The sequence below is a fragment of the Panulirus ornatus genome, chromosome 35 (assembly GCF_036320965.1).
Source record: "Panulirus ornatus isolate Po-2019 chromosome 35, ASM3632096v1, whole genome shotgun sequence".
Taxonomy (NCBI): Eukaryota; Metazoa; Arthropoda; class Malacostraca; order Decapoda; family Palinuridae; genus Panulirus; species Panulirus ornatus.
The window spans coordinates 13,835,967-13,861,633 of NC_092258.1; the positions used below are offsets into that span (position 1 = coordinate 13,835,967).

Sequence of the window (25,667 nt, forward strand, 5' to 3'; positions counted from 1 at the left end):
TGATAGTTCATACCTATTTGCTAAGCAAAGCCTAAGAATGCCCTTACACATTATTTATGTAAGTAGACTCCAAGAAATTACTAATTCTCCTTATCAATGACTTTTGAGTATCCCATGGGATAAGTTCATCAATCAAACCAGGAGAGGTAGAATAATAATAGATGTGCTTGTGAAGTTAAATTGCCTTATGTAATTTTCATACATGGTGCTTTGACAAGAAAATAGTGAAATTGGAAAAAAATGTGGCTTAGATATTGAAGCTTATTGATACAGTGGTTAAACTGATGAGAACTACTATTGACGTTTGTGTAAATAAATTATACATTTCCTTTTTCCATAGCCAGAGGTTGAACCATTATGTGACATTCATTTTTTCATTTCATTTCAAGCTAGAAGTTTCAGTTTTCTAAATTGTTTCTTACATTTTTCATATGTATATATATGTATGTGTGTGTGTGTGTGTATATGTGCGTATGTATGTGTATGTGTGTGTGTGTGTGTGTATATATATATATATATATATATATATATATATATATATATATATATATTTTTTTTTATACCTCGTCGCTGTCTCCCGCGGTTGCGAGGTAGCGCAAGGAAACAGACGAAAGAAATGGCCCAACCCCCCCCATACACATGTACATACACACGTCCACACATGCAAATATACATACCTACACAGCTTTCCATGGTTTACCCCGGACGCTTCACATGCCTTGATTCAATCCACTGACAGCACGTCAACCCCTGTATACCACATCGCTCCAATTCACTCTATTCCTTGCCCTCCTTTCACCCTCCTGCATGTTCAGGCCCCGATCACACAAAATCCTTTTCACTCCATCTTTCCACCTCCAATTTGGTCTCCCTCTTCTCCTCGTTCCCTCCACCTCCGACACATATATCCTCTTGGTCAATCTTTCCTCACTCATTCTCTCCATGTGCCCAAACCATTTCAAAACACCCTCTTCTGCTCTCTCAACCACGCTCTTTTTATTTCCACACATCTCTCTTACCCTTACGTTACTTACTCGATCAAACCACCTCACACCACACATTGTCCTCAAACATCTCATTTCCAGCACATCCATCCTCCTGCGCACAACTCTATCCATAGCCCACGCCTCGCAACCATACAACATTGTTGGAACCACTATTCCTTCAAACATACCCATTTTTGCTTTCCGAGATAATGTTCTCGACTTCCACACATTTTTCATATATATATATTTATATATATATATATATATATATATATATTATCCCTGGGGATAGGGGTGAAAGAATACTTCCCACGCATTCCTCGCGTGTCGTAGAAAGCGACTAGAGGGGACGGGAGCGGGGGGCCAGAAATCCTCCCCTCCTTGTATTTTTTTAACTTTCTAAAATGGGAAGCAGAAGGAGTCACGCGGGGAGTGCTCATCCTCCTCGAAGGCTCAGATTGGGGTGCCTAAATGTGTGTGGATGTAACCAAGATGTGAAAAAAGGAGAGATAGGTAGTATGTTTGAGGAAAGGAACCTGGATGTTTTGGCTCTGAGTGAAACGAAGCTCAAGGGTAAAGGGGAAGAGTGGTTTGGGAATGTCTTGGGAGTAAAGTCAGGGGTTAGTGAGAGGACAAGAGCAAGGGAAGGAGTAGCAGTACTCCTGAAACAGGAGTTGTGGGAGTATGTGATAGAATGTAAGAAAGTAAATTCTTGATTAATATGGGTAAAACTGAAAGTTGATGGAGAGAAATGGGTGATTATTGGTGCATATGCACCTGGGCATGAGAAGAAAGATCATGAGAGGCAAGTGTTTTGGGAGCAGCTGAATGAGTGTGTTAGTGGTTTTGATGCACGAGACTGGGTTATAGTGATGGGTGATTTGAATGCAAAGGTGAGTAATGTGGCAGTTGAGGGAATAATTGGTATACATGGGGTGTTCAGTGCTGTAAATGGAAATGGTGAAGAGCTTGTAGATTTATGTGCTGAAAAAGGACTGATGATTGGGAATACCTGGTTTAAAAAGCGAGATATACATAAGTATACTTATGTAAGTAGGAGAGATGGCCAGAGAGCGTTATTGGATTATGTGTTAATTGACAGGCGTGCGAAAGAGAGACTTTTGGATGTTAATGTGCTGAGAGGTGCAACTGGAGGGATGTCTGATCATTATCTTGTGGAGGCTAAGGTGAAGATTTGTATGGGTTTTCAGAAAAGAAGAGTGAATGTTGGGGTGAAGAGGGTGGTGAGAGTAAGTGAGCTTGGGAAGGAGACTTGTGTGAGGAAGTACCAGGAGAGACTGAGTACAGAATGGAAAAAGGTGAGAACAATGGAAGTAAGGGGAGTGGGGGAGGAATGGGATGTATTTAGGGAATCAGTGATGGATTGTGCAAAAGATGCTTGTGGCATGAGAAGAGTGGGAGGTGGGTTGATTAGAAAGGGTAGTGAGTGGTGGGATGAAGAAGTAAGAGTATTAGTGAAAGAGAAGAGAGAGGCATTTGGACGATTTTTGCAGGGAAAAAATGCAATTGAGTGGGAGATGTATAAAAGAAAGAGACAGGAGGTCAAGAGAAAGGTGCAAGAGGTGAAAAAGAGGGCAAATGAGAGTTGGGGTGAGAGAGTATCATTAAATTTTAGGGAGAATAAAAAGATGTTCTGGAAGGAGGTAAATAAAGTGCGTAAGACAAGGGAGCAAATGGGAACTTCAGTGAAGGGCGCAAATGGGGAGGTGATAACAAGTAGTGGTGATGTGAGAAGGAGATGGAGTGAGTATTTTGAAGGTTTGTTGAATGTGTTTGATGATAGAGTGGCAGATATAGGGTGTTTTGGTAGAGGTGGTGTGCAAAGTGAGAGGGTTAGGGAAAATGATTTGGTAAACAGAGAAGAAGTAGTAAAAGCTTTGCGGAAGATGAAAGCCGGCAAGGCAGCAGGTTTGGATGGTATTGCAGTGGAATTTATTAAAAAAGGGGGTGACTGTATTGTTGACTGGCTGGTAAGGTTATTTAATGTATGTATGACTCATGGTGAGGTGCCTGAGGATTGGCGGAATGCGTGCATAGTGCCATTGTACAAAGGCAAAGGGGATAAGAGTGAGTGCTCAAATTACAGAGGTATAAGTTTGTTGAGTATTCCTGGTAAATTATATGGGAGGATATTGATTGAGAGGGTGAAGGCATGTACAGAGCATCAGATTGGGGAAGAGCAGTGTGGTTTCAGAAGTGGTAGAGGATGTGTGGATCAGGTGTTTGCTTTGAAGAATGTATGTGAGAAATACTTAGAAAAGCAAATGGATTTGTATGTAGCATTTATGGATCTGGAGAAGGCATATGATAGAGTTGATAGAGATGCTCTGTGGAAGGTATTAAGAATATATGGTGTGGGAGGCAAGTTGTTAGAAGCAGTGAAAAGTTTTTATCGAGGATGTAAGGCATGTGTACGTGTAGGAAGAGAGGAAAGTGATTGGTTCTCAGTGAATGTAGGTTTGCGGCAGGGGTGTGTGATGTCTCCATGGTTGTTTAATTTGTTTATGGATGGGGTTGTTATGGAGGTGAATGCAAGAGTTTTGGAAAGAGGGGCAAGTATGAAGTCTGTTGGGGATGAGAGAGCTTGGGAAGTGAGTCAGTTGTTGTTCGCTGATGATACAGCACTGGTGGCTGATTCATGTGAGAAACTGCAGAAGCTGGTGACTGAGTTTGGTAAACTGTGTGAAAGAAGAAAGTTAAGAGTAAATGTGAATAAGAGCAAGGTTATTAGGTACAGTAGGGTTGAGGGTCAAGCCAATTGGGAGGTGAGTTTGAATGGAGAAAAACTGGAGGAAGTGAAGTGTTTTAGATATCTGGGAGTGGATCTGGCAGCGGATGGAACCATGGAAGCGGAAGTGGATCATAGTGTGGGGGAGGGGGTGAAAATTCTGGGAGCCCTGAAGAATGTGTGGAAGTCGAGAACATTATCTCGGAAAGCAAAAATGGGTATGTTTGAAGGAATAGTGGTTCCAACAATGTTGTATGGTTGCGAGGCGTGGGCTATGGATAGAGTTGTGCGCAGGAGGATGGATGTGCTGGAAATGAGATGTTTGAGGACAATGTGTGGTGTGAGGTGGTTTGATCGAGTAAGTAACGTAAGGGTAAGAGAGATGTGTGGAAATAAAAAGAGCGTGGTTGAGAGAGCAGAAGAGGGTGTTTTGAAATGGTTTGGGCACATGGAGAGAATGAGTGAGGAAAGATTGACCAAGAGGATATATGTGTCAGAGGTGGAGGGAATGAGAATAAGTGGGAGACCAAATTGGAAGTGGAAAGATGGAGTGAAAAAGATTTTGTGTGATCGGGGCCTGAACATGCAGGAGGTTGAAAGGAGGGCAAGGATTAGAGTGAACTGGATCAATGTTGTATACCGGGGTTGACGTGCTGTCAGTGGATTGAATCAGGGCATGTGAAGCGTCTGGGGTAAACCATGGAAAGCTGTGTAGGTATGTATATTTGCGTGTGTGGACGTATGTATATACATGTGTATGGGGGGGTTGGGCCATTTCTTTCGTCTGTTTCCTTGCGCTACCTCGCAAACGCGGGAGACAGCGACAAAGTATAATAAAAAAAAAAAAATTATACATATACATTATACATATATATATACATATATATATATATATTATACATATATATATATATATATATATATATATATATATATATATATATATATATATATATATATATATATATATTATCCCTGGGGATAGGGGAGAAAGAATACTTTCCACGTATTCCCTGTGTGTCATAAAAGGCGACTAAAAGGGAAGCGAGCGGGTGGCTGGAAATCCTCCCCTCTCATTTTTTTTTTAAATTTTCCAAAAGAAGGAACAGAGAAGGGTGCCATATGAGGATATTCCCTCAAAGGCCCAGTCCTCTGTTCTTAACACTACCTCGCTAATGCGGGAAATGGTGAATAGTATGAAAAAAAAAAATATATATATATATATATATATATATATATATATATATATATATATATTATATATATATATATATATATATATATATATATATATATATATATATATATATATATATATATATATATTTTTTTTTTTTTTTTGCTTTGTCGCTGTCTCCCGCATTTGTGAGGTAGCACAAGGAAACAGACGAAAGAAATGGCCCAACCCACCCCCATACACATGTATATACATACGTCCACACACTCAAATATACATACCTACACAGCTTTCCATGGTTTACCCCAGACGCTTCACATGCCCCGATTCAATCCACTGACAGCATGTCAACCCCGGTATACCACATCGATCCAATTCAATCTATTCCTTGCCCTCCTTTCACCCTCCTGCATGTTCAGGCCCCGATCACACAAAATCTTTTTCACTCCATCTTTCCACCTCCAATTTGGTCTCCCACTTCTCCTCGTTCCCTCCACCTCCGAAACATATATCCTCTTGGTCAATCTTTCCTCACTCATTCTCTCCATGTGCCCAAACCATTTCAAAACACCCTCTTCTGCTCTCTCAACCACACTCTTTTTATTTCCACACATCTCTCTTACCCTTACGTTACTTACTTGATCAAACCACCTCACACCACACATTGTCCTCAAACATCTCATTTCCAGCACATCCATCCTCCTGTGCACAACTCTATCCATAGCCTACGCCTCGCAACCATACAACATTGTTGGAACCACTATTCCTTCAAACATACCCATTTTTGCTTTCCGAGATAATGTTCTCGACTTCCACACATTCTTCAAGGCTCCCAGAATTTTCGCCCCCTCCCCCACCCTATGATCCATTTCCGCTTCCATGGTTCCATCAGCTGCCAGATCCACTCCCAGACATCTAAAACACTTTACTTCCTCCAGTTTTTCTCCATTCAAATTTACCTCCCAATTGACTTGACCCTCAACCCTACTGTACATAATAACCTTGCTCTTATTCACATTTACTCTTAACTGTCTTCTTTCACACACTTTACCAAACTCAGTCACCAGCTTCTGCAGTTTCTCACATGAATCAGCCACCAGTGCTGTATCATCAGCGAACAACAACTGACTCGCTTCCCAAGCTCTCTCATCCCCAACAGACTTCATACTTGCCCCTCTTTCCAAAACTCTTGCATTTACCTCCCTAACAACCCCATCCATAAACAAATTAAACAACCATGGAGACATCACACACCCCTGCCGCAAACCTACATTCACTGAGAACCAATCACTTTCCTCTCTTCCTACACGTACACATGCCTTATATCCTCGATAAAAACTTTTCACTGCTTCTAACAACTTGCCTCCCACACCATATATTCTTAATACCTTCCACAGAGCATCTCTATCAACTCTATCATATGCCTTCTCCAGATCCATAAATGCTATATACAAATCCATTTGCTTTTCTAAGTATTTCTCACATACATTCTTTAAAGCAAACACCTGATCCACACATCCTCTACCACTTCTGAAACCACACTGCTCTTCCCCAATCTGATACTCTGTACATGCCTTCACCCTCTCAATCAATACCCTCCCATATAATTTACCAAGAATACTCAACAAACTTTTTTTTTTTTTTTTTTATACTTTGTCGCTGTCTCCCGCGTTTGCGAGGTAGCGCAAGGAAACAGACGAAAGAAATGGCCCAACCCCCCCCCATACACATGTACATACACACGTCCACACACGCAAATATACATACCTACACAGCTTTCCATGGTTTACCCCAGACGCTTCACATGCCTTGATTCAATCCACTGACAGCACGTCAACCCCTGTATACCACATCGCTCCAATTCACTCTATTCCTTGCCCTCCTTTCACCCTCCTGCATGTTCAGGCCCCGATCACACAAAATCTTTTTCACTCCATCTTTCCACCTCCAATTTGGTCTCCCTCTTCTCCTCGTTCCCTCCACCTCCGACACATATATCCTCTTGGTCAATCTTTCCTCACTCATTCTCTCCATGTGCCCAAACCATTTCAAAACACCCTCTTCTGCTCTCTCAACCACGCTCTTTTTATTTCCACACATCTCTCTTACCCTTACGTTACTTACTCGATCAAACCACCTCACACCACACATTTTCCTCAAACATCTCATTTCCAGCACGTCCATCCTCCTGTGCACAACTCTATCCATAGCCCACGCTTCGCAACCATACAACATTGTTGGAACCACTATTCCTTCAAACATACCCATTTTTGCTTTCCGAGATAATGTTCTCGACTTCCACACATTTTTCAAGGCTCCCAAAATTTTCGCCCCCTCCACCACCCTATGATCCACTTCCGCTTCCATGGTTCCATCCGCTGACAGATCCACTCCCAGATATCTAAAACACTTCACTTCCTCCAGTTTTTCTCCATTCAAACTCACCTCCCAATTGACTTGACCCTCAACCCTACTGTACCTAATAACCTTGCTCTTATTCACATTTACTCTTAACTTTCTTCTTCCACACAGTTTACCAAACTCAGTCACCAGCTTCTGCAGTTTCTCACATGAATCAGCCACCAGCGCTGTATCATCAGCGAACAACAACTGACTCAACAAACTTATTCCTCTGTAATTTGAGCACTCACTCTTATCCCCTTTGCCTTTGTACAATGGCACTATGTAAGCATTCCACCAATCCTGAGGCACCTCACCATGAATCATACATACATTAAATAACCTTACCAACCAGTCAACAATACAGTCACCCCCTTTTTTAATAAATTCCACTGTAATACCATCCAAACCCGCTGCCTTGCCGGCTTTCATCTTCCGTAAAGCTTTTACTACCTCTTCTCTGTTTACCAAATCATTTTCCCTAACCCTCTCACTTTGCACAACACCTCAACCAAAACACCCTATATCTGCCACTCTATCATCAAACACATTCAACAAACCTTCAAAACACTCACTCCATCTCCTTCTCACATCACCACTACTTGTTATCACCTCCACATTAGCCCCCTTCACTGAAGTTCCCATTTGTTCCCTTGTCTTACGCACTTTATTTACCTCCATCCAAAACATATTTTTATTCTTCCTAAAATTTAATGATACTCTCTCACCCCAACTCTCATTTGCCCTCTTTTTCACTTCTTGCACCTCACCTTTCTTTTGACCTCCTGCCCCTTTCTTTTATACATCTCCCACTCATTTGCATTATTTCCCTGCAAAAATCATCCAAATGCCTCTCTATTCTCTTTCACTAATAGTCTTACTTCTTCATCCCACCACTCACTACCCTTTCTAATCTGTCCACCTCCCACGTTTCTCATGCCACAAGCATCTTTTGCGCAAGCCATCACTGCTTCCCTAAATACATCTCATTCCTCCCCCACTCCCCTACCACCTTTGTTCTCACCTTTTTCCATTCTCTACTCAGTCTCTCCTGGTACTTCCTCACACAAGTCTCCCTCCCAAGCTCACTTACTCTCACCACTCTCTTCACTTATTTATTGATTTATTCATTTATTTATTCATTCATTCATTTATTATACTTTGACTCTGTCTCCTGTGTTAGCGAGGTAGCGCAAGGAAACAGACGAAAGAATGGCCCAACCCACCCACATACACAGGTATATACATAAACGCTCACACATGCACATATACATAACTATACATTTCAACGTATACATACATATACATACACAGACATATACATATATACACATGTACATATCCATACATGCTACCTTCATCCATTTATGCCGCCACACATGAAAAACAGCACCCCCTTCCCCGTGCATGTGAGCGAGGTAGCACCAAGAAACGACAACAAAGGCATCATTCGTTCACACTCAGTTTCTAGCAGTCATATGTAATGACAAGCATCTCATTTCTAACACATCCATCATCCATCCTCCTCCACACTACCCTATCTATCACCCATGCCTCACAACCATATAACATTGTTGGAACTACTATATACGTGTACATATATTATATTATTACTTTGTTGCTGTCTCTTGCATTAGCGTGGTAGCGCAAGGAAACAGACGAAAGAATGGCCCAACCCACCCACATACACATGTATATACATAAACTCCCACACATGCACAGATACATACCTATACATTTCAACGTATACATACTTATACATACACAGACATATACATATATACACATGTACATATTCATACAAGCTGCCTTTGTCCGTGCTGCTGCCACCCCACCACACATGAAATGGCACCCCCCTCCTCCCCATGCGTGCACGAGATAGTGCTAGGAAAAGACAACAAAGGCCACTTTCGTTCACACTCAGCCTCTAGCTGTCATGTGTAATGCATCGAAACTACAGCTCCCTTTCCACATCCAGGCATCACAAAACTTTCCATGGTTTATCCCAGATACTTCACATGCCCTGGTTCAATCCACTGACAGCACATCGACCCCAGTATACCACATCGTTCCAATTTACTCTATTCCTTGCATACCTTTCAACCTCCTGTATGTTCAGGCTCTTGCTAAAAATCTTTTTCACTCAATCCTTCCACCTCCAATTGGCCTCCTACTTCTCTTCGTTCCCTCCACCTCTGATACCTAAAACACTTCACTTCCTCCAGTTTCTCTCAATTCAAACTTACCTCCCAATTGACTTGTTCCTCAACCCTACTGTACCTAATAACCTTGCTCTTATTCACATTTACTCTTAGCTTTCTTCTTTCACACACTTTACCAAACTCAGTCACCAGCTTCTGCAGTTTCTCACATGAATCAGCCACCAGTGCTGTATCATCAGCGAACAACAACTGACTCACTTCCCATGCCCTCTCATCCCCAACAGACTGCATACTTGCCCCTCTCTCCAAAACTCTTGCATTCACCTCCCTAACAACCCCATACATAAAAAAGTTAAACATCCATGGAGACATCACACATCCCTGCTGCAAACCAACATTTGCAGGGAACCAATCATTTTCCTCTCTTCTCACTCGTACACATGCCTTACATCCTCGATAAAAACTTTTCACTGCTTCTAGCAACTTACCTCCCAGACCATGTACTCTTAATTCCTTCCACAGAGCATCTCTCTCAACTCTATCATATGCCTTCTTCAGATCCATGAATGCAACATACAAATCCATCTGTTTTTCTAAGTATTTCTCAAACACATTCTTCAAAAAAAACACCTGATCCACACATCCTCTATCACTTCTGAAACCACACTGCTCTTCCCCAATCTGATGCTCAGTACATGCTTTCAAGCTCTCAATCAATACCCTCCCATATAATTTCCCAGGAATACTCAACAAACTTATTACCTGTGTAATTTGAACACTCACCTTTACCACCTTTGCCTTTGTACAATGGTACTGTGCATGCATTCTGCCAATCCTTGGGCACTTCACCAGGAACCATACACACATTAAATATCCTCACTAACTAGTCAACAACATAGTTACCCCCTTTTTTATGTATATTTTCAATGTTTCACAGATTCTCCTGGCATCACCTTTCTTTAGCTAACACTTTCTGTACCTCATAATATTGTTGCTTTTTCTCTCTGTTCTACAGGCCTTATTTTGGCTACCGCACGTATATGTCCCAAGCCCTGAAGCTTGGACCCAAGGCATGTGTATTGCTACTGCCAACCACAGTTTTTGTGTGGAGATCAGTCTGACCTTGCACAGCTACTTGGACCCAAGGCATGTGTATTGCTACTGCCAACTACAGTTTTTGTGTGGAGATTAGTCTGACTTTGCACAGCTGAGCCGTGAAATTCTTGATCTTTCGTATTTTCCTTTTCCTATAATCTGCCTACTATTGAGAGGTAGGTCTACTAACACCTATCAAGCCCTGATTAATTTCTAATTCTTTAAAATCTCGTTCTTTTCACTCAAGATGGCCTTGATTAGTGCATGTTCTGCCTGTGCCATGTAGGTAACTATTAAAGAAAACTTTTATGGGATCAGCTGACAGTACTATATCATTCAAATGATTCTCACTTGAATGTAATGCCGTTCCTGACGGTGAGTGAGGTTAAGTCCCTCTTGATGAGTTTCATATTCTAGTAAGAGGATGAGGAGCCGTGAAGCAATGAGGACATCTGAGCCCCACATAGCAGGTGTGACGGAGCAGGCATAATTCAGATCCACAGAGATCTTCACTGCAAGGTATGTTGTGATCTCCAATTCTTGACTCTCTAGTCTCTCAAGCTGAAAATTTGTACAAAGTTATTAAGTCATATTATGCAATTCTTTAACTTATAACAATTAACAACAAATATATGCAAAATTGTCTGTGATATGAATGATCTGAAAAACATCACTTTTTAGTTAATAATTATCCCCAAAAATTGCAATCACATACAAAGTCTCGTATTTTAGTAGTTTTCAGAAGCAGGTATGTATCTATCATCTTTAATTCTGCTCTCATTCATCAGTTGCATCCAGCCTCTTATATTAAGTCTCACAAAGTGTAACATGAATTTACATGCTAATTTAAATGCTTCTTTCATGACCCATTTAATACCTACCATAGGTTCTACATGACATCATCATCTATCAATGTATAGTTCTAATGCTTTCTTCACACTATGTAATCTTCTTATATCATCATTCTTTACATCACCTATCCACTTAATTCATTGCTATTGTATGCCTTCTCCAGGTCCATAAGTGCAGTATACAAATCCAACTATCATTTATTATTTTGCTTTGTCACCGTCTCCCGCGTTTGCGAGGTAGCGCAAGGAAACAGACGAAAGAAATGGCCCAACCCACCCCCATACACATGTATATACATACACGTCCACACACGCAAATATACATACCTATACATCTCAATGAACACATATATATACACACACAGACACATACATATATACCCATGCACACAATTCACACTGTCTGCCTTTATTCATTCCCATCGCCACCTCGCCACACATGGAATACCATCCCCCTCCCCCCTCATGTGCGCGAGGTAGCGCTAGGAAAAGACAACAAAGGCCCCATTCGTTCACACTCAGTCTCTAGCTGCCATGCAATAATGCCCGAAACCACAGCTCCCTTTCCACATCCAGGCCCCACACAACTTTCCATGGTTTACCCCAGACGCTTCACATGCCCTGATTCAATCCACTGACAGCACATCAACCCCGGTATACCACATCGATCCAATTCACTCTATTCCTTGCCCACCTTTCATCCTCCTGCATGTTCAGGCCCCAATCACTCAAAATCTTTTTCATTCCATCTTTCCACCTCCAATTTGGTCTCCCACTTCTCCTCGTTCCCTCCACCTCCGACACATATATCCTCTTGGTCAATCTTTCCTCACTCATTCTCTCCATGTGCCCAAACCATTTCAAAACACCCTCTTCTGCTCTCTCAACCAAGCTCTTTTTATTTCCACACATCTCTCTTACCCTTACATTACTTACTCGATCAAACCAACTCGCACCACACATTGTCCTCAAACATCTCATTTCCAGCATATCCATCCTCCTGCGCACAACTCTATCCATAGCCCACGCCTCGCAACCATACAACACTGTTGGAACCACTATTCTTTCAAACATACCCATTTTTGCTTTCCGAGATAATGTTCTCGACTTCCACACATTCTTCAAGGCTCCCAGGATTTTCGCCCCCCTCCCCCACATTCTTCAAAGCAAACACCTGATCCACACATCCTCTACCACTTCTGAAACCACACTACTCCTCCCCAATCTGATGCTCTGTACATGCCTTCACCCTCTCAATTAATACCCTTCCATATAATTTTTTAGGAATACTAAGCAAACTTCTGCTTCAGTAGTTTGAAAACTCACCTTTATCTCCTTTGCCTCTGTATAATGGCAGTATACATGCATTCTGCCAATCCTCAGGCACTTAACCATGATCCATACAGAAACTGAATATCCTTACCAACCAATCAACAACACAGTCACCCCCTTTCTTGATAAATTTAACTGCAATACCATCCAACCCTGCCACCTTGTCGGATTTCATCTTCCGTAAGGCTTTCACCACCTCTTTGCTCTTCACCAAACCACTCTCCCTGACTCTCTCACATCACACACCAACCCGACCAAAACACCCAGCATCTGCCACTCTATCATCAAACACATTCATTAAACCTTCAGAATACTTACTCCATCTCCTCACTTCATCACTACCTGTTCTCACTTCCCACCTTGCCCCCTTCCTCGATGTTCCCATTTGTTCTCTTTTCTTATGCATGTTATTTACCTCCTTCCAAAACATCTTTTTACTCTCCCTAAAGTTTAATGATTCTTACCCCAACTCTCAGTTGCCCTCTTTTTCAACTCTTGCTCCTTTTTCTTGACCCCCTGCCACTTTATCTTATACATATCCCAGTCATTTGCACTCCTTCCCCGCAAGTACTGTCCAAACGCCTCTCTTTTCTCTTTCACTAACACCATTACTTCATCCTACCACTAACTACCCTTTCTAATCTTACCACCTCCCATCTTTCTCATGCCACATGCATCTCTTGCACATGCCATCACTGCTACCCTAAAAACATCTTATTCCTCATCCACTCCCCTCACTTAATTTGCTCCCACCTTTTGCCATTCTATGCTCAGTCTCTCCCAATATTTCCTCACACAAGTCTCCTTTCCAATCTCCCTTACTCTCATCACTCTCTTCTCCCCAATATTGTCTTTTCTTTTGAAAACCTCTACAAATCTTCACTTTTGCCTCCACAAGATAGTGATCAGACATCCCTCCAGCAGCCCCTCTTAGCACATTAACATCCAAAAGTCTCTCTTTTACACACCTATCAATTAACATATAATCAAATAATGCCCCTTGAACATCCCTCCAACTCATATGATTGTACTTGTGTATATCTGTTTTTAAACCAGGTATTCCCAATCAAGTCTTTTTTCAGCACAGAAATCCACAAGCTCTCCACCATTTCCATTCACAATACTGAATACCACATGTACACTGACTTTACCCTCAACTGCAACATTACTCACCTTTGCATTTAAATCACCCATCACTAATACCCGGTCTCATGCACCAAATTTGCTGACATACTCACTCAACTGCTTCCAAAACTCTTGCCTCTCAAGATCTTTCTTTTCATGAACAGGTGCATAAGCACCAATAATCACCTATCTCTCTCCATCCTCTTTCAGTTTAACCCACATCAGTCTAGAATTTATTTCCTCACCCTCTATCATACACTCCCACAATTCCTGCTTTAGGAGTAGTGCTACTCTTTCCTTAGCTCTTCTTCTCTCATCCACCCATGACTGTTTTAACCAAGACTTTTCCAAACCATTCTTCCCCTTTACCCTTGAGCTTCATTTCACTCAGCGCCAGAACATCCAGGTTTATTTCCTCAAACATACTACCTATATCTCCTGTCTTCACATCTTGGTTACATTCACACACATTTAGACATCTCAGAATGACAGATCCCTAACCACATCCAGGCTCCACAGACTTTTCCATTGTTTACCCTGGATGTTTCACATGACCTAGTTCATTCCATTGACTACATCATTGTTTACCCTGGATGTTTCACATGACCTAGTTCATTCCATTGACTACATCATTGAAATTCACTCTATTCTATCCACACTTTTCACCCTCCTGCATGGTCAGCCCCTGATCGCTCAAAATCTTATTCACTCCATCCTTCTGTCTCCAATCTGGTCTTCTGGTTCTACTTGTTCCCTCCACTCCTGTTGTGTATATCCTCCTTGTCGACCTTTCCTCAGTCATTCTCTCCATGTGTCCAAACCATTTCAACACACCCTCTTCTGCTTTCTCAATCACACTCTTTATATTTCCACACATCTCTCTTACCCTTTCATTATTTACTTGATTTAAACCCCTCATACCACATATTGTCTTCAAACATTTCATTTCCAAAACATTCAACCTCCTCTGCACAACCCTATCTATAGCCCATGTCTCACAACCATTTAATATTGTTGAAAGTAATATTTCTTCAAACATACCCATTTTTTTGCCCTCTCAGGTAAAGTTCTCCCTTCCTACACATTCTTCTTCCCTTCCAGGACCTTCACCCCCTCCCCCACCCTATGAATCACTTCCATGTCCATGATTCTAGTTGCTGTCAAGTTTACTCTCAATTATGTAAAACACTTCACCTCCTTGATTAGGATGTTCAATTGCCCATGCTATCTCAGCTATAAAAATGAAAATAATGATAATGATAATAAAAATTACAAAGTCGAGAGAAATGAGCTTACCAAGTCTCTTAACTCTATAAAAGTGTCTGATACACAGTTGAACATGTCTGGTGGGCCCCAGCCAATCTCCCTGTGGCAGACACGGGAAGCCTGTCCCTGGGCACCATTTGGGCACTGCTGAACAGCTGTACCATCAAACGGTGTCTCTTCCCACCAGATCATCTCTGCGAAGTTCTTTGGGCATCCATCATAAACAACTGCAGAAAATGATTATGCTTAGAAAAATGAAGGCTGCTGTGATGATAGGGAATATATAAAATAGATATATGTTACAGATATCATCATAGGAAATGAAGGAAAAATATAAGTTTGCTTACTCTCACAACCCATAATTGTGACCTGAGCAAAGGCATTGGCACACTGATCACAACGTCGACCAATGACCCCAGGACGGCAGCGGCACTGACCAGTGATGGGGTCACAAAAGCCACCATATGACCCCACCAGGTAGCAGTCACAGTCAAAACAGGCATCAGATGCATCAGGCTGATAGTGGTTTTCCTAAAGGATGTATATCAATCAGCAACTGGAGTTTCAGAAAGCATTTAGTGTAGATTTTACAAGACTGTTTAGTAAATTGTTCTTAGATTTTAAGCAAATATATATATATATATATATATATATATATATATATATATATATATATATATATATATATATATATTATCCCTGGGGATAGGGGAGAAAGAATACTTCCCACGTATTCCCTGCGTGTCGTAGAAGGCGACTAAAAGGGGAGGGAGCGGGGGGCTGGAAATCCTCCCCTCTCAATTTTTTTTTAATTTTCCAAAAGAAGGAACAAAGAAGGGGGCCAGGTGAGGATATTCCCTCAATGGCCCAGTCCTCTGTTCTTAACGTTACCTCGCTGACGCGGGAAATGGCGAATAGTTTGAAAAAAAAAAAAAAAAAAAAATATATATATATATATATTTTTTTTTCTTATACTTTGTCGCTGTCTCCCGCATCTGCGAGGTAGCGCAAGGAAACAGACGAAAGAAATGGCCCAATCCCCCCCCATACACACGCATATACACACGTCCACACATGCAAATATACATACCTACACAGCTTTCCATGGTTTACCCCAGACGCTTCACATGCCTTGATTCAATCCACTGACAGCACGTCAACCCCGGTATACCACATCGCTCCAATTCACTCTATTCCTTGCCCTCCTTTCACCCTCCTGCATGTTCAGGCCCCGATCACACAAAATCTTTTTCACTCCATCTTTCCACCTCCAATTTGGTCTCCCTCTTCTCCTCGTTCCCTCCACCTCTGACACATATATCCTCTTGGTCAATCTTTCCTCACTCATTCTCTCCATGTGCCCAAACCACTTCAAAACACCCTCTTCTGCTCTCTCAACCACGCTCTTTTTATTTCCACACATCTCTCTTACCCTTACGTTACTCACTCGATCAAACCACCTCACACCACACATTGTCCTCAAACATCTCATTTCCAGCACATCCATCCTCCTGCGCACAACTCTATCCATAGCCCACGCCTCGCAACCATACAACATTGTTGGAACCACTATTCCTTCAAACATACCCATTTTTGCTTTCCGAGATAATGTTCTCGACTTCCACACATTCTTCAAGGCCCCCAGAATTTTCGCCCCCTCCCCCACCCTATGATCCACTTCCGCTTCCATGGTTCCATCCACTGCCAGATCCACTCCCAGATATCTAAAACACTTCACTTCCTCCAGTTTTTCTCCATTCAAACTCACCTCCCAATTAACTTGACCCTCAACCCTACTGTACCTAATAACCTTGCTCTTATTCACATTTACTCTTAACTTTCTTCTTCCACACACTTTACCAAACTCAGTCACCAGCTTCTGCAGTTTCTCACATGAATCAGCCACCAGCGCTGTATCATCAGCGAACAACAACTGACTCACTTCCCAAGCTCTCTCATCCCCAACAGACTTCATACTTGCCCCTCTTTCCAAAACTCTTGCATTTACCTCCCTAACAACCCCATCCATAAACAAATTAAACAACCATGGAGACATCACACACCCCTGCCGCAAACCTACATTCATTGAGAACCAATCACTTTCCTCTCTTCCTACATGTACACATGCCTTACATCCTCGATAAAAACTTTTCACTGCTTCTAACAACTTTCCTCCCACACCATATATTCTTAATACCTTCCACAGAGCATCTCTATCAACTCTATCATATGCCTTCTCCAGATCCATAAATGCTACATACAAATCCATTTGCTTTTCTAAGTATTTCTCACATACATTCTTCAAAGCAAACACCTGATCCACACATCCTCTACCACTTCTGAAACCACACTGCTCTTCCCCAATCTGATGCTCTGTACATGCCTTCACCCTCTCAATCAATACCCTCCCATATAATTTACCAGGAATACTCAACAAACTTATACCTCTGTAATTTGAGCACTCACTCTTATCCCCTTTGCCTTTGTACAATGGCACTATGCACGCATTCCGCCAATCCTCAGGCACCTCACCATGAGTCATACATACATTAAATAACCTTACCAACCAGTCAACAATACAGTCACCCCCTTTTTTTATAAATTCCACTGCAATACCATCCAAACCTGCTGCCTTATATATATATATATATATATATATATATATATATTTTTTTTTTCTTTTTTTTTGCTTTGTCGCTGTCTCCCGCGTTTGGGAGGTAGCACAAGGAAACAGACGAAAGAAATGGCCCAACCCACCCCCATACACATGTATATACATATGTCCACACACGCAAATATACATACCTACACAGCTTTCCATGGTTTACCCCAGACGCTTCACATGCCCTGATTCAATCCACTGACAGCATGTCAACCCCGGTATACCACATCGATCCAATTCACTCTATTCCTTGCCCTCCTTTCACCCTCCTGCATGTTCAGGCCCCGATCACACAAAATCTTTTTCACTCCATCTTTCCACCTCCAATTTGGTCTCCCACTTCTCCTCGTTCCCTCCATCTCCGACGCATATATCCTCTTGGTCAATCTTTCCTCACTCATTCTCTCCATGTGCTCAAACCATTTCAAAACACCCTCTTCTGCTCTCTCAACCACGCTCTTTTTATTTCCACACATCTCTCTTACCCTTACGTTACTTACTCGATCAAACCAACTCGCACCACACATTGTCCTCAAACATCTCATTTCCAGCATATCCATCCTCCTGCGCACAACTCTATCCATAGCCCACGCCTCGCAACCATACAACATTGTTGGAACCACTATTCCTTCAAACATATCCATTTTTGCTTTCCAAGATAATGTTCTTGACTTCCACACATTCTTCAAAGCTCCCAGGATTTTCGCCCCCTCCCCCACCCTATGATCCACTTCTGCTTCCATGGTTCCATCCGCTGCCAGATCCACTCCCAGATATCTAAAACACTTTACTTCCTCCAGTTTTTCTCCATTCAAACTTACCTCCCAATTGACTTGACCCTGAACCCTACTGTACCTAATAACCTTGCTCTTATTCACATTTACTCTTAACTTTCTTCTTTCACACACTTTACCAAACTCAGTCACCAGCTTCTGCAGTTTCTCACATGAATCAGCCACCAGCGCTGTATCATCAGCGAACAACAACTGACTCACTTCCCAAGCTCTCTCATCCCCAACAGACTTCATACTAGCCCCTCTTTCTAAAACTCTTGCATTCACCTCCCTAACAACCCCATCCATAAACAAATTAAACAACCATGGAGACATCACACACCCCTGCCGCAAACCTACATTCACTGAGAACCAATCACTTTCCTCTCTTCCTACACGTACACATGCCTTACATCCTCGATAAAAACTTTTCACTGCTTCTAACAACTTGCCTCCCACACCATATATTCTTAATACCTTCCACAGAGCATCTCTATCAACTCTATCATATGCCTTCTCCAGATCCATAAATGCTACATACAAATCCATTTGCTTTTCTAAGTATTTCTCACATACATTCTTCAAAGCAAACACCTGATCCACACATCCTCTACCACTTCTGAAACCACACTGCTCTTCCCCAATCTGATGCTCTGTACATGCCTTCACCCTCTCAATCAATACCCTCCCATATAATTTACCAGGAATACTCAACAAACTTATACCTCTGTAATTTGAGGTATATATATATATATATATATATATATATATATATATATGTGAGGTATATATATATATATATATATATATATATATATATATATATATATATATATATATATATATGTGAAGCTTCATCATTTTCCTTTGAGTGTGGGTGACAATAACAAAATATTTCCACAGAAATATCTCAACTCAACTTACTTCACAGCGACATTCTCCCGATGTTTTGTTGCAATCTCCATCATAGCCTTTGTCAATATCACAGTGGCAAGGACCGCATACAGGGTATCCCCACCAGTTGGTGGGACATGGTTGGTCCAACACTATCTCACAGTACTCACCTGTACCACATTTAGGACATAAGATAAACAGCAAAACAATTTATACATATACACAATGGCAAAAGCTTCAGTAACAATCAATATGGCTGATATCAAAGGAATGTCACACATCGATATACAACAGGGTAGACAAACTCACCAGAGAACTCGTAGGTGGGGCACTCACAGCGGTAGCCCTTGAGCGAATGTATGTCATGGACACAAGTGGAGTTATGGCTGCAGGGGTTTAGATTACAAACATCAGCACACTTCTCTCCATAGTAACCCTTGCTGCACTTACACTCATAGCCCTGCCATGTGTTGATGCACTGAGAGTTAGCTGGACAAGGACGGGAGGTGCAAGGGTCAGATGCAACACATCCATCCCGAACACTATCCTCAAGGGTGGGACGCAGCCATGTATTCTTGCTACTCCCTACACGCACATCCTGACGGGTAATAGATTTAATAGTGATAAACATTAAGATAATGAATGATTTGAACAAGTGAACCATGTTTCAGTGGAGTAGACATAACCTGGTTAAGTATAATGGCTCAAAATTCAGTTTCTGTTCACATCTCTTTCTTAGAAACCTTTAAAACTTATTCATTCCTTTAGATGGTTTTGTAACTCCACCAGACAACAAATTAAATATACTTTGTGGAACTGCAACAACTAACCTATCTGATCCTGAGAGCTCGCTGCTTGTGCGCTCTCATTATTAACTAACCTACGTGATGCTCAGTAAGCTACTACATTGCATGATTACAGTGTGGCTACTGTCCATTCAAGGAAGGGTCATTGTGATATCAGTTTCTCTTACCATAAAGCTCTGGATCTCTTTTACCCCTCATGTCTTTCCAAACAACTTCAATCTGTCCCTTTTTAATGGCCAGATTTTTCACTTCCCTAAATTTTTAGAATACTTTTCCTGTTCACCATTTATTTCTCCCTCTCTTTATCTGTTTTTGTATTTCCTTTAAGGCCTTGCTATGATGTGAACATACAAAAAGCTTTCCAAAAAATTTCTTTATGCCATAAATACATTTCTTCAAATGCAAAGCAAGTTACCATATATGAAATCCCCCCCTGCACATTTCAGTAACTGCACATCCTCACACCTTTAAGAGTTCTAGATCAAACAATAATGCTTAAAACATCTATGTGGTAATCATGCATGCTGGTGTTATTACAACATTAGTTGAATAATTGCATTCTGCTTGTTTATGAAAAAAAATTGTATAAAAAACGAAGTTCAAAAGTGAGTGAAAATGCTTTTAAACTATGATTTTCTAAAATCTACAAAAGGAAATTATATGTCTCAACATGAAAGTAGTATTTTCTGAGGCAGACCTGCTGATACTGAGGAAACACAAGTTTTTCATTACTGATAATACAGTTGGATAAACAGACTGCTTAACTAGACAAACTATGTAAATAAAATATAGACATTATAAAATAATTTTGAGATCGAGGGAGTCTTTTTAAAGTCTTAGCAAGGGCAAACTAAAGTTATGACAGCATTCCTTTCCTCTTGCTCAGACACTGCATTAGACCATACAAGCAAACAGCAAGCTCAGTTTGCAAGGGTACAATAACATTAAATGTACCTATTTATCACCTTTTGTCCCATTTCTGCTTACATGAGGTGGGTCAAGTGCATAAAAGGAATGCTCCTTTGGTCCCTAACCCCAACCCTGCAGATTAACAAAGAGCAGGGATGTATAATTCCCTGCAGTAGACTTGATCCCTGCTAACCTTGACAAAACAAATCACTCTAAACAATCAACTGTTGATGACTAGGTCTTAAAATACATAACTTTATAGATGGACAAGTAAATGTAGTATGCTGTGTATCATATGTAAGTTATGGAGAGGGAGGTGGAATGGTGAAATGAAGATTCTAAGAAAGTTGTAAGAGGGAAGAAAAGGAAAATTTGGAAGAAGCTAAATCCAGCAGAAAATAGTGATGACAGAAGACAAAGATTGTAAAGTATACAGCCAGAAGAATCACTAAAAGGTAAGCAATGAGGAACTTGAAAGAAAAATAAATGAGAAATTGAAAAAGAATAACTAACTGTCTAGAGGGAGGTTAAATAAGAAGAGGAGATAGGTAAGTGTGAGGAATGAAAGCATGCTTGACAAGTCTGGGAGAATAATAACAATTAAGAATTAAGACAATATGAAACTGAGAAAGTATCTGAAAGAATTGATTGGTGATGATTTTGTGGAAGAGAACAATTTTCCTGATTCAGTAAGAATATTGGTTAGATAGAGAAAGAGAGGTATATATGGGAGAAATAGACATTATAAAGGACGAAGAGAAAATCTGGAAGTACAGATAGTGGTGGGTGATATAGTTAAGAGTGGAGGGGAAACTGCTGCAGAGTGGATCTGGGAAGCATGTATGAAAACAAAGTAGTCAGGTGCATGATGACTGGATGATGTAAGTAATTGTTCCACTATATAGAGAAAAGAGTAGTAAAAGTGTGTATAAGTACATATTGCATAGTTGGTGAGGTGCATGGTAACAGTGAGTGATCACATAAAAGGATTTGTGAACACCCTCATGGTGAGAAACAAGGTGGGCTTTGATCGAATTTTGCACTTAGACACAGAAGAAAGTTTTAAAGAAAAAAAAGGTGTATGTAGCATTTATGGATTTGGAAAAGGCATAAGTTAAAGTAACTAAAACAGTACTTTGGGAAGGTTTAACCCTGTATGGTTTGATGGAACCCCTTTTGAATGCTGTTATGAGTTCTCATAATGGAAGCAGTACATCTATTGTAAGAGTAAGAGGTGGTGTGAGAGTGGTTTGAAATACATGGTAAAGAGTGTCAAGCTTGTGTGTTTCATTGTGGTTATCTAGTATTCTTTTTTTTATGGGGCATTGTGTGAAATCAGACTGACACGTGGTAACTGTTTTGTTACTTAACCATGGCAAAACAGAATGGCAGTTGCCTTAGTTAAGGTATACAGATGATGCTGTGTTGTTCAATAAGTCAGATGGGTTGAATAGAATGGAGGGTCAGGTCAATGATGCTGACAGTATACAGCAATAAAATTAAGATGCTAGGTTCTGTAAGGGATGGGAGGTGAGACTATAAGATCAGTTTGTGGGAGCTGAATTTATATATTTGGAAGTGAAATCTAACTGGTTTAAGAAGAGAGAAAGCTGAAGTTGAAAGCAGAGTGATGTAAGAGGAAAAACTGGAGGAGCTTTCAAAGCTCTGGTGAGTGGGAAAATTTAATCACAGAGTGTGCAAGATGCTTACATGAAGGAGTACTTGTGCCAGTCCTCATGTATAGGTATGAAACTCGAAGTGTATATAGGTAACAGATAAGAGCAGCAGACAATTATAATCAGCATGGTATTAGGATAGGAGAACAAACATATAAGAGGGTTATGAGGAGTAAAGAAATCATTAGGAAGAGGCATCAATCCAGGTGTACAGGATGTATGGCTCAAATGGCATACTTCTTTTGGATTCTAAGGAAGCATGCCTCTGAGCTAGCATCAATCCTTGCTTTCTTATTTTGCCTGTCTAAAAACCCAAGTTTTCTATTCTGCTTGGAAGCATGCCTTGGTGCAGCCCTTCCCTAAGAAAGGAGACCGCTCTAACCCCTCTAGCCATCACCCCACAGCTTTCACTTCTGCTATCTCCAAAGCCTTAAGAACTCACTGAAACTCTCACTTTTATCAAATAATTAGAATTCCATTCCTTTCTCTCACATCAGTTCACATCTTCAGTAAGGATTTAGCAGAGCTAGGCCTAGTATGATCTCTATGTCTCACCTCTGGCCCTCCTCTTTCATGGATTGTGGTGAAAGTTTTGTCATTGCCCTCGACATTTTCAAAGCAAGATGTGGCATAAGTGTTTGCTTCCTAAATTCCCTTCCTTTGATTTCATAGCTTTTCCCTGTTCTCTTCTGCAGTTTCCTGTCTGGCAGTATCACTGCAAAAGCCACTGATGGAGCATCCTACTTCTATCCTATCAATAGTGGTGTTCCTCAAGGTTCTGTCCTATCAACTACTCTCTTATCTCAATAAATGACTTCTCTTCTGCTTTTAACCCTATTTAGTCTTATGCTGATGATTCCACTTTATATACTTCAACTCACTCTTCCTTTCTTTAATGGGCATTCTCTTTCTTGTACTGATTATAATTTCCTCTCTCAATTTGGATCGGTGCAGCTTTTCGGAGTGGGGATGCAGAAACCTTATAAAATTTAATATTGCTAAAATGCAATTTGTCCCTATATCTCTTCCTAATTATAATTTGTTTTCCTCTGTTCAGTTTTAAAATACCACAATTCAACCCTGTAATAATATAAACATGTTAGGCATAATCATGTCCCCCACTATTGAAACCCAGTATAATCAACATCACAAAGTCTGCTTCCCAAGAGCTAGGAGTGTTGTAAAGGTAATGTAATTATTTTCTTGTGAGAAAATCTTCCATATCTGCAGAGGTTTTAGTAACCCAAGTATGGAAAACTGGTTACATATCTGGGGAGTCTCATCCTCCAACGTCCTATCAATAAAAAAAAATGAAAAGCCTTCCATCTTATTAATTCTCCTAGCATTACCTCTCTTCAACTTTCCCTTTCTCTCTACTGCGATGTTGATACTCTCTCTCTATCCAAGAGGTATCACTTAGCTATTGTTCTCATGAACTGTCTGGTTTAGACTTGTAGCACACATTTGGCTGCTGCTTTCCAAAGTTTCTGTATGGAGACCAGCCACTTGAGGATTGGTTGTTATGATGCCTCCTTTTTCCTCAAACATTTAAGCTCTTCCTTCTCTTGTCTTTCCCCTCTTCATTTGACCTTTCTTCCTTTAAAAGTCAGGTCTACAAACACTTGCAGAGCTCCGATTAATTTTTACTTGTTTTCTTTTACCTTTTTCTTTCACCCAAAATGGTCTTAAGTAGAGGTATGTTATTTGCCTGTGCCATGTAGGTCACTGAAAGGTATGGTTCCTAATGTACAACTAAAAACATTCAAAAGGTACAATAATTTCAGTTAGAGAAAAAACTATATAATCCAGGGCCTATAAATTGCTTACTATATTGTATGCACCCATTACAGACACTGTGATCTGTAAAGTGAAGACATAAAAAAAGGGACTGGACAAGTACCTATAAAGTGTAATAGACCAGCCTGGATGTGTTAGTTATATAGGATTACAGCTGCTTAATCAAACACCAAGCTGGGTGGTACAAGACCTGAGAAACCAATGAAAGGTATAAATGAGAAACTAAATAAAAAAGATCTAAAGTAGTTCAGTAAGGAAAAATGGGAAGGTAAAAGTGTTGGTAAGTGAGAAGATAAATCAGAAAGAATGCAAGGAGAAAATTTAAGGAAAGGTGACTGAAAGATTAGATGGAAGTGCAGCAAATGTAAGGATGCAGTCATATGTCCCCGAGGTGTTAAAAATATTTAGAGAAAGACTGTTAAAGGCTGCAGCATTAGTAATTGGATACAAGGTCATGAGATATAGGAATAAAAATGAATATGCATGATGGATGGATGAGATTAGAAAAGCTGTGAGAGAGAAGAAATAGGCATATGGTCAATTGCATGAAAGGAATGTATCAGTGGAAGTTCAGCAAAGGAGGAGGGAAGAATATAAGATGTGTAAGCAGACTGTAGGAAGCCAACAGAGGAAAGCAAAGAGAGTAGATGAAGATTTTGGAGGAAAGTTGTTTGAAAAGTTGAGGGAAAATAAGAAATTGAGCATGTATGCAGATGTGGCCTTTTTTTGTCTGTTTCCTGGTATGACCTTGCTGACACAGGGGTAGTGATGATATTTCTTGTGAGGCGGGGTGGTGCTGTGAATGCATGAAGCGAGCAGGTATGAATGTGTACATGTGTATATATGTATATGTATGTGCATGTGTATGTATATGTATTCGTATATGTTGATATGTATAAGTATGTGTAAGTGCATGAATGTATAAATGTGTGCATATGAGTGGATGAGTCTTTCTTCTTCTGTTTCCTGGCGCTAACTTGCTAACATGGGAAATGGCAACCAAGTAT

General features: G+C 40.7%; 1 protein-coding gene across 4 annotated transcripts in view; it reads right to left on the reverse strand.

Moving 5' to 3' along the window:
- The window catches only part of stan (Protocadherin-like wing polarity protein stan), an 829,362-nt gene that overhangs the window by 113,054 nt on the left and 690,641 nt on the right, over positions 1-25,667 (reverse strand). For all 4 annotated transcript variants that reach the window (XM_071683110.1, XM_071683111.1, XM_071683109.1 and 1 more), the window contains exons 14-18: positions 19,782-20,070; positions 19,503-19,642; positions 15,491-15,674; positions 15,174-15,370; positions 10,921-11,130 (exon numbers count right to left, since the gene is read on the reverse strand). In XM_071683110.1, the coding sequence (XP_071539211.1) occupies positions 10,921-11,130; positions 15,174-15,370; positions 15,491-15,674; positions 19,503-19,642; positions 19,782-20,070 (1,020 nt within the window). The remainder of the gene's footprint in view (positions 1-10,920; positions 11,131-15,173; positions 15,371-15,490; positions 15,675-19,502; positions 19,643-19,781; positions 20,071-25,667) is intronic.